The sequence below is a fragment of the Erythrolamprus reginae genome, chromosome 2 (assembly GCF_031021105.1).
Source record: "Erythrolamprus reginae isolate rEryReg1 chromosome 2, rEryReg1.hap1, whole genome shotgun sequence".
In the NCBI taxonomy this organism is placed as follows: domain Eukaryota; kingdom Metazoa; phylum Chordata; class Lepidosauria; order Squamata; family Dipsadidae; genus Erythrolamprus; species Erythrolamprus reginae.
Genome location: NC_091951.1, coordinates 55,753,905 through 55,764,577, shown reverse-complemented (window position 1 = coordinate 55,764,577; position 10,673 = coordinate 55,753,905). Strand labels below are relative to the sequence as shown.

Sequence of the window (10,673 nt, the reverse complement as noted above, 5' to 3'; positions counted from 1 at the left end):
TCAGGAACAAGGGGCAGGTTTGGAAAACAAAGGAGACGCCCCTTTACAAAACAACAGAAACAACAACAACAAACAGCTGGGGATTATTAGCCGGATGCGCTTTCTGAACACTTTCCCCTTGTAGCGGGCGGCGGTGGGGGGGGACATTTTCATACAGAGAAGCACCACCAAGCGCACGTGGCCCCGAAGCACGCGCGCCCTTCTCTCCCCCCCCCCCAATCGCGCGCGCCTCCCCTCCGGCCCGCCAGCCTGAGAGGATCCAAGCTTTCCTCGGCTGGGCGGGGCCGAGAAAAGGGAGAGGGGCGGAGAGTCGGCCGGGCGCCTGCGCCAAGCCGTTCCTATCGCTACTCCGGAGCTCCGCTTCGGTCTTGGCGGAATCGAGTCCGAGAGCGAAGTGTGTAAGAGCAAAACAAGCGGCGTCTTTTGTATTGGCTTAAAGGAGACGCAGTCGGTCGGACACCCCCCACCCCGTGAGGAGAGAAAAGTAGCGAAAAGAAGGCGGGGAGGGGGCAAAGAACGGCGCCAGCGCCAGGTGAGGGAGGATCCGGGATCGGGCGCTTGCCCCGGGAAAGAGAACCTGCGCAGGGGTGGCCAAAGGAGGAGAAGCGGGGCAGGACGACCCGCCGGTTATTACGATCATGGGAACCTCGCCGGAGGCGCCGGTGGAAGAGGCTGCGGGCATGAACCGCGCCGAGTCGTCGCTTCGGTGATGGCTTGAGCGAAAAGCGGCTGGAAAGTTGCCGGAGAGCTTTTTAATGCTCTATGCCCGCCCGCCCGGTCGGGATCCCTTGCCCGGCGCAACCTCGCGGTGGACGTCGGGTTTCCAACCTCGATCCTTTCCCCCCCTCCGCCCGGTGTAAATCCCCCCTCCCGCTCGCTTCTTTCGGCGCGCAACTTGGCGACCCCGCTCGCCATGTCGAAAGTGATCCAGAAGAAAAACCACTGGACGGGCAAAGTGCACCAAGCCGCGCTGAGCCGCAACGCTCAGGGCCAGCTCGGGGTCACCGTCCTCGGAGGAGCGGAGTACGGCGAGTTTCCTTACGTCGGGGCGGCCGAGGGCGAAGCGGGGGAGCCGGCCGGAGACGACGGCGACTGCAAACTCGGCGAAGGGGAGCTACTCTTAGAAGTGCAGGGGGTCCGGGTCTCCGGGTTGCCCCGCTACGATGTGCTGGAAGTGATCCGGAGCTGCAAGGAGCCCATTGTTTTCAAAGCCGTCAGACAAGGTGAGAGAGAGAGAGAGAGGCGGGCCGCTCTGCAGGACTTCGGGGCGGACTTCCAGACGGGGCGGGGGGCGCTGCGCTGCAGGAGCCTTCGCCTTCATTGTTTGCTGCCCTCTGCGAAGGGGACGAGGGGCTTTTGAGGGAGGGAGGCCGGCCCTGAAGCCTTTTTTGGTGGGAGGGTGAAGTTTTGAAATTTCCCCCCTACCCCTTTCACCCTTGTGTGTGTGTGTGTGAAAGGGGCTTTATTGCCTTCACACCGGTTGCCTGAATGGGTTGTGACGGTGCACTGCAAGACGGCCTTTTAATGCCTTTCCTGGATTCATCTTCTTTGAAATATCTGATTCGGTGGTTGTTTGAAAAGCATTCCGGTCCTGTTTTCCTCAGCCGTCCATCCCGTGGGACTTCTAGCTACCTGAGCGTGCCTGGGACTTAGGAACCTGCACTTCCTAGACCAGTGGTGGTGAATCTTTTTGCCCCTCAGCTGCCAGAAGTGTGTGTCACATGCGTATATGTGCCAACAGCCATCGTTCAATGCACCACATGCCCCTGTACATGATGTGTGACCCCCTTACGGTGCTCTGTGCAGGCGCGCATAGGCACCCCCCCCCCTTATTTCCCAACTTCCAGTGGGCCTGGTAGGCCTGTTTTTCGGCCTCCACAGGCGCCAGAGCAGTGGTTTTCAAGCTGGGGTTCGGGACCCCTTTGGGGATCCAAGGACCATTTCACAGGGGTCACCTAAGGCCATGGGAAAAGACAACTTTCTCATCGTGGTAGGAACTAAAGCTTCTATTCTGGCACCTTGGAACATATTAGTCTTCGGAGAGGGGCGGCATACAAATCTAATATATTATTATTATTATTATTATTATTATTATTATTATTATTATCATTATTATTATTATCATCATTATTTCACAATCCGACCAATCAGGTGTTTATAGTGGGCTTGTCTCTCTGATCCTCTTGCCAATCAGCTTCAAGCTCTGTTGGGAGAATTGGCGCTAGACTTATGGTTGGGGGTCACCACAACATGAGGAACTGTATTAAGGGGTCGCGGCATTAGAAAGGTTCAGAACCGCTGCTCCAGAGGCTTTCCTGGAGCCTGGGGAGGGTGAAAACAGCCTCCTCTGCTCCCCCAGAGGCCCCAAATACCCCGTCAAGGCCTCCACATGTGTTGAAAATCAGCTGGCTGGTGCGCACAATGTATGCTGGAGCTGAGCTAGGGCAATGGCTCATGTGCCGGCCGATATGGCTCCGTGTGCCACCTGTGGCACACGTGGCATAGCTTCGCCCTCAAGGTCCTAGACTTTTAAACCCTTGTTATTTAGGTCAAATGGCATCAAGCAAGCGAAGGACTTTCATTGGTTTGCTGGATTTGCAGGGATCTTAAAAGTTGCCTCAGGTCGGTGGAGGGCCTGACCAGTCCCGATGAGCTCCTTAAAAGTTATTGGCTTTTATTGCACGGTTCTGACAGATTGTTTTAAGGGTTGACTCCTCAACTGGTTTGATTGCTTCAAATCAAGCTCGTTGGACTTGGAGCCAGGGATAATTTGCATGCGATTTAATTTTTAACCTTTTGTACTTTGAAGTATGAGCTATGGTTTCACTTGAGCAGTCCCTCCTGTATTGTACATGGCTGAAATCCCAGACCTGCCAAAGCAGTAATCTAAAAACTAGCTTGGTTCTCCCGAGATTGACATCTTTTCTGCAGCGTGGAGCTGTAGAATTCCTATTGGGCTCATAAAGAATGGTGGCAAGCCTTTAAAAAAAATGAAAAAGCCGCCAAGAGTCAGACAAGTTTAATTCCTACTTGGCTCCAACTTGGGTTGCTTTCTTATATCTTTTGAAAGAGTAACCAGATTATTCGAGACCCTTAAAATTATATAGATGTATGATTGCATAGCTTTCATGGAGTGAATGTCATGGAATGCATGTTAAGTGAGTCAGTGAGTTTATCCCTGTCCCATTCTTGGAAATTTGCAGTGTCTGTCTTAGAAAAAGCTGAATTTTCCCTTACTGGGCAATTTTTGTCCCTTAGCTTGGATGCAGAAGAATCTTGGTCTTCCATCTGTCATTTTGGCAAAGCAAAGAAAGTCTTTTTTTTTTTCTTGTGTAGTTTGAAAGATGTACTTTCTCCCAGGTACATTTTACAGTATAATAGCTGGACTTTGCAGATGAAGGATGTGGTGAAAGGTTGGTCTTAAAAAAGTGGGAGAGGGGAAAGGAAAGGTAGCTTCTTGGAGAAGAAAATGGTTAGGTAATGTTGGGTGTGCTTAAGTTTCAGATGTGTATCAGGTTCCAGTTAGGACTTTATCTTTTAAATTCACAGCCAGCCAGGCAAGGAATAGGAAAGTTTAATTTGTTTGAGTGACTTCTGAGTCATGCAGCTTTTTCTACCTTTTTCTTTCCCCAGCAATTTCTATACGTTCTGTTTCTGAGGAGTTGGAAGGTGAAATGAATTGGTTTGTTTTCTTTCCTGCTGGATTGCAAAGTTTTACCCAGCAGAGCCACCTTCAAATAACATTATTTTTTGTCCTTTTTTTTTTGTTTTTAATGCAGCCGGCAGTCAGTTTAGTTCTTTTTCCTTTCCCCTTAACTTGGTATTATTAAAGGAGCAGAATAAATCTACAGAGCACAAGGAAAAAGGACCAGAAGCAATAAGTGTCAAGGTTCCCTGTAGCATCCAAGCTAAATCAGAGTCCAAGCCCAAGTACTCCTCAAAGTTCCAATTTATTGCCAGAGCCATCCTGGCACCTACACTGGGAAACCTGAATCTGAGTTTTCCATTCAGTTGAAAGTTCACATCCCTTGTCCCCCACCCACAAAGTTGTCATGTTGCCCGCTCAGATTGTGCCAATATGACCAGTCCTCCTTCCGCTTCCGCCCAGGTGAGTGGGCATAGGATGGCCTTGTACCACTCGAAAGAATGCTTTGTGGCTGCATCTGTTCCCTCATGAAAATCACCCCTTCCAAATTCCCATAAACGCCAGGCTTTCTATAGATAGTATGGCAAGCCATTAATTTATTACCAACTTCTGCACCGGCTTGACAATATATGAATTGCTGTTTCTGTCCCCCCCCCCTCTTCTTCTTGTGAACCTTATATTTCTATCGCATACATCCAGATGTTTCTGCTCTTGGACCTAACTTAAAGTTTTACAGGTAGTCCTTGACTTACAACCATAATTGAGCCCAAAGTTTCTGTTGTTAAGCGAGACGTATTAAGCAAATTTTGCCCCATTTTACCACCTTTCTTCCTACAGTTGTTAAATGAATCACTGCAGTTCTTAAATTAGTAACAAGGTTGTTAAGTGAATCTGACAGAAGGCCACAAAAGGTAACCCCGTGACCTTGAGACGCTGTGATCGTCATAAATATGAACCAATTACCAAGCTTCTGGATTTTGATTACATGACCATGGGGGAAGGTCGTAACTGAAAAATGATCAAAAAACTGTTGTTAGTCAAGGACTACCTGTACTTCCATATCCCCTTGGTCTGTAAGTGACACAGTGAGTCAGATGTTCTTTTCCAACATGCATTTAAACATAAAGTGGCACCTCTACCTACAAACTCCTCTACTTACAAACTTTTCTAGATGAGAACCGGGTGTTCAAGATTTTTTTGCCTCTTCTCAAGAACCATTTTCCACTTACAAGCCTGAGCCTCTGAAACTGTAACCGGAAAAGGCAGGGAGAAGCCTCCATGGGGCCTCTCTAGGAATCTCCTGGGAGGAAACAGGGCCGGAAAAAGCGAGGAAAAGGCTCTGTGGGGCTTTTGTAAGAATCTCCTGCGATGAAATAGGGCCGGAAAAGGCAGGGAGAAGCCTCCATGGGGCCTCTCTAGGAATCTCCTGGGAGGAAACAGGGCTGGAAAAAGCGGGAAAAAGGCTCTGTGGGGCTTCTGTAAGAATCTCCTGGGGTGAAATAGGGCCGGAAAAGGCAGGGAGAAGCCTCCATGGGGCCTCTCTAGGAATCTCCTGGAAGGAAATAGGGCCTCCACCCTCCTGTGGTTTCCCCAATCGCACACATTATTTGCTTTTATATTGATTCCTATGGGAAAAATTGCTTCTTCTTACAAACTTTTCTACTTAAGAACCTGGTCACAGAACGAATTAAGTTCGTAAGTAGAGGTACCACTGTATATGATCTTGGGAAAACTTTCTTCAGTTCACTGAATGGGAAATTTCCAGACTGGGTGGCAACTTCTGTCAAAGAGCCAAACAAATATTTCACTGGACTGGACTTGGAGAAGGTTCTTGAGAGAAAGGGAAAGGCTCCTCCTATGGCGAAGTATCCCTTTGAATTGGAACATTTAGAGTCTAAATGACTAAGGTCTATGTATGTGATGGTCCCCCCCCCCCCCAGTGGAAGCATGTGATTGCCAGCTGCCTCCCTCCTTTACGTCAAAAGGATGGCATAGACTTTGCATGGAGAATGGATTATTTTTCTCTCCCCTTCTCCCCCACCCCAGACTGCTGCCTGCCAGGAATGGGTTATTTTCAGCTTTACTGAAATCCCAAACATTCCTTCAAATAAGAAACTCCCTTAGCAACAGGATGCCTCTAGATGGCTCCTAGTCTGTGCAAAAAAAAATACATTTTCATGTTTTCTGCCTTGGGCTGTTCAGATCTCGGTGGGCACCTTCAACAGTAAGTAGGAACTCTTGATTAAGAGAAGTTGGAAGGCAGGCAACCTGTGGCTCTTCCACTGAATTGTATCAGCCAATGTCTCTCACTGTCGGCCACCTTGATTGGGATGGTTGGGAGATAATCGTTCCTCAGGAGCAGCACGGCTTTGAGTTCTTCTCCTGGGAGACAATTGAATCTTGGCTGTCCACCAGAATGATTAACAAAAGACTTAGCAACCTTGATAAAAGATAATTGTTTGTTCTTGAAGAGATACTTCAACTGTTGGCGGCTGTACCTGCGCATCTAGCAAGTTGCTTTATCTGCCATGTGGATTTTATCCATTTTTAAAAGTACAAATTTATATAATTTGTATTAAACATTTCGATCTTAATAATAAAATCTCATCCAAACTAAACCTAAAGAACAAAAGAATGGAAAGGAGTAAATTGTGCAAAAATGGGGGGAAAAACACCACACATGCTGGCAAGAGAGAAAGTCCCTGAGTATTCCAAAAGCTCAAAAGACTAAACTCTGATTTTAGTGACTGATCCACTTTGGATCTCATTGTCCTGGGACACATATATTTGCCTTTATTTGTGAAAAAGAAAAATAATATAAGAAAGGGGAGAAAATAAATATATACAGAAGTGGCTTCCGACTCCACAATTATAAGAATAGTGACTCTTTACCCTCCTCTCAAAATTATAAAAAATTATCTCTTCATCCCATATCTCCTCACCTAACTATAAACAAATCCATAATACATTATCTTTTCAATCCTTTATGGACTTTCACCAGAAAGTCCATAAAGAGTAGCCAAGAATAACAACATATCTTGCTTTAACCTTGATCAAAGGAATCAAAGTCTACGGAGAGGGGCGGCATACAAATCTAATAAATAATAATAATAATAATAATAATAATAATAATAATAATAATAATAATATTTTATATTCCTTCCTTTTACTTCAACAATCTTAATCTTTAGTTCATTCAAATATTGCCATAAGACTTGATTTTTCTTTCTTTTTTCGTCTCATTGCACAGACTTTAACAAGCATCTTCTGTAAATACAATAGGAAAAAATTATCTAAGTCACTGTCTTGGTTTGTCATTTGTATTTCTTTTTAAATTTAAACTGTCAATAGTACATACACTTTCAATACTATCTATCTTACCAGCTATTTATTTTTCTATATCTGTCATTTCTTCAATAAAGGGCTTTGGACATAGCCTGACCATAGAAGCTGACACTGATATGTTGTGATTCTGTTCTTCAGATGTCTCCTTCAATATTTTCAATGTCACAGTGTTTTTCCAACATTTAATAAACTAGTAAATCTTTCCTCTACGTAAAAAAGTTTAGTCTCCTGTAATGAACAGTTTTTGAAATAATTAAATTGCTTATTTTTGTTTTGTCTTCTAGAAACAAAAACAGAATAGATTTCCCAAGAGAAGCTGTTTGTTTTTTATAATTAATTCCAAAACCTTATTGTAAAAGCTTCAGTATTTCAATTTTATGTGGACCTTTAGTCCATGTACAACTTTCTACGATCAAAATCTTATTCAGCTGCTGATTTCAGATTCTTTAATTTGTTAAGCATATACTGTACGTATTTTTTCCCCATTCAGGATTGAAGGCAGATTCACCTGGCATTTTCAGACATGGCGTTCTGAAGATCTCTCATAGCTTAGAAGTAATAGATGAGCAATTGGGAACTTAGCATCCTTTAAAAATTCCCACCATGATCGCAAGGAAGATGGTTTATTATGTTGTCTCCAGCACTCAACCTGTGCACAATTGCAGCGTCTTTGTGAGAAACAGTTTTCTAGAACAGGGTCCCAAACCTGTGAGGGATTTTCAACCGTATTGTGGAAATGTTCAACAAGTGAGTACACCAGTAATGGGTTTCACTTACTTTTGCTACCGGTTCCGAGATGTGCGTGCGCCTGCCATTTTTGCACACGTGTAGACTGTCTGTGATGATGTCTGGATGGGTGGGCGGAGCTTCCCACCGCTGCTGCTATTGGCACCCCTAAACTGATTAAACAAACAAACAAACAAACAAACAAACAAACAAACAAACAAGAACCAGTAGAATCCTACTACTGGAGTGCACATCCTCACTTGCACGAGTAGGGGGCAAGTAGTAGTGCTCCATTTAAGTGAGCAGCAATCATGCATGCACACTGTTTGTGCAAATGGAGTTGCACGCATACACACATTCACATGTCCACAAAGCTGGAAATGGGAATTCTGGTCTAGATCACATGTGGGAAAATCTCCCGTCCTCTCCTTATCCCAGGAGGTTCCAAGAAGCCAATCCACTCACTGGTTCCTTGGCCTTTGCTATAGTTGTTGGCTTTTGGAGAGCCGCCTTGTATTTGAAATACTTCTCCTGGAAGAGCTATTTTATCCATATGGATATGAGGAGCATGGTTTGACTCGCATTTACAGTCATCTGGAACAGTGGTGGGTTGTAAATTATTTTGCCATTGGCTCACGCGCGCACACAACATTTCTGCACATGCACAGAAGTGTCCTGCTGCTGGCGCTACTGGTTCTAAGAACTGGCCTGAACTGGGAGCAGTCCACCACTGATCTGGATAATACATTGTAAACTGCTGTTAACTGTATTAATTAAAAAGTATGTCTATAGGACTCAACCCTAAAGGTCTTTTAGGTTTTAGAGACTACCTGAATAAAACACAATCAATCTTTGGCGTAGTCTTCCTAATTCTGATGACCTGGAGAGTTGCTGGGATTAGATGGAACTCTCAAATTTCTACCCAGCATATGAATTTGTTTGCTTGCCTGCTTGTTTATCACAGTAAGCGAGTACTGAGAAGTTTAAGTCCAGCTGGACGATGTGAGTTTGGAGAAAGTTCATAATGGCTAAGTCATTATGACAGAACTCAGCCTTTTTTAAAAATGGATGGGAATAAATTTTGTCAGGCATTTTTTTTAAAATATGCAAAAAACACTTTTGGAAGGCTTGAGCAGTTTGAATTGTAATTTAGAGAGTCACTATTGGTTAAATTCTTGCCATATATAATATTAAAAGGATGTCTGGGTTTTGTTTCTCCCCAAATAGTTTTTTTTATGGAGTTTATATCTTGAGGATTCATGTGTGCATTGAAGAATACGAACTGCATTACAGTGGTTGCAATCTAAATCTGCACAACGTTTGCTATGTTTTCTATAATGACTTGGTGTTCATTATGGCTTAGAGGTTAATGCAAACGCAATGTTTTTCTAACTCTCTTTAACATTTTTTGTGGGGTTCACCCAAATGCATTGAACCACAAGTCAATAAATCACGCTTAGTAGTATTAGTGCTAGAAAAGCAGCAAGCTTCTTCAAAACCTCTAGAACATTTTAGCCTGGTTTGCATAAATTGAAAAGTGTCCTTACGGTTTATTTGGTTCGGTGATTTTCAGACTATTGAATTTTTTTAAACCAGTTCACATATTTGCACTACATGTACATGCTTTATGACTTCATGTGTGAAACTACTTGGTTGTAATTCAGTAAACCTTCAGTAAACAAATAAGGACTTAGCAAAGTGTGGTTGTTTCTTTCCCAATCAGTATCCATTGTTGTCCTAACAGTGATCAACCAATGTAATGGCTGGTTTCTAAGTTGTGGGGGCTCCATCACTGGAGGCTTTTAAGAACGTCCTGCCTGTCGGCGACTACTTCAGCTTCAACCACAACAACACAAGAGCACACAACAGATTTAAACTTAATATTAACCGCTCCAAACTTGACTGTAAAAAATATGACTTCAGTAACCGAATTGTCGAAGCGTGGAACTCATTACCGGACTCCATAGTGTCATCCCCAAACCCGCAACACTTTACCCTTAGATTATCTACGGTTGACCTATCCAGATTCCTAAGAGGTCAGTAAGGGGCGAGTACAAGTGCACTAGAGTGCCTTCCGTCCCCTGTCCTATTGCTCTCCTATATCTCCTATACCTTTCCTCTATTCCTATATCTCTTCTTCCATTCTTTCATTGATATGTTCTATTACTGTATCTTCTTTTCTATTCTTTCATAGATATATTTTACTATTAGCATCTCCTCTATAACCTTCATCATGTATTTTACTATGTGTATATAGATATATACCCACTAAAACCCTCATTGTGTATTGGACAAAATAAATAAATAAATAAAATAAATAAATAATAAAGAGACAGGACAGACATTTGTCTGAAATGGTATAAGGCAGGGGTGTCAAATACAAGGCCTGGGGTCCAGATCAGGCCTGCAGAGTGCTTAAATCTGGTCCATGGGGCCACCCTAGAAACCATGGGCAAAGGACCAGCCCATGGTGCCTCTGCCAGCAAAAACAGAACCCGGGAGGCCCATGTGCGGTCCTCCTGGGCTCCATTTTCAACATACTGCCTCATCGAGTTCTGTTTTCACTGGCAGAGGGCGGCAGGAGGCCGCCACAGCTGAAAATGGAGCTTTGGAGCCCATTTTTGCTTGCAGAGCGCTTGGGTCACCACCGACGCCCCCCCAACATGAGTGATGTCAAAGTGGCCACGCCCACCCCACCCCCCGAGGTCAAACACAACCTTGATGAGGCCCTCAGTAAAATGAAGTTTGACACCCCAGGTATAGGGTCTCCTACTTGAGCAGGGGTTTGGACTAGATCCGTGATGGCAAACCTATGGCACAGGTGGCATGTGGAGCTATATCTGCGGGCATGCGAGGTGCTGCCCTATGTCAGCTCCAGCACACATGTTTGCACTGGCCAATTGGCTTTCGGCTTAACTGTTTATATTGGATTGTCATATGCTGTTTACTACTGTTG

The 10,673-nt window shown here is 44.6% G+C and overlaps 1 protein-coding gene across 13 annotated transcripts in view; it reads left to right on the top strand.

The window, feature by feature from the left end:
• Positions 1–343: 343 nt before the first annotated feature.
• MAGI1 (membrane associated guanylate kinase, WW and PDZ domain containing 1) overlaps positions 344–10,673 on the top strand; it is a 655,279-nt gene continuing 644,949 nt past the window's right edge. For all 13 annotated transcript variants that reach the window (XM_070738178.1, XM_070738171.1, XM_070738168.1 and 10 more), the window contains exon 1: positions 344–1,223. In XM_070738178.1, coding sequence (XP_070594279.1) covers positions 914–1,223 — 310 coding nt within the window. In that variant the 5' untranslated portion in view covers positions 344–913. The remainder of the gene's footprint in view (positions 1,224–10,673) is intronic.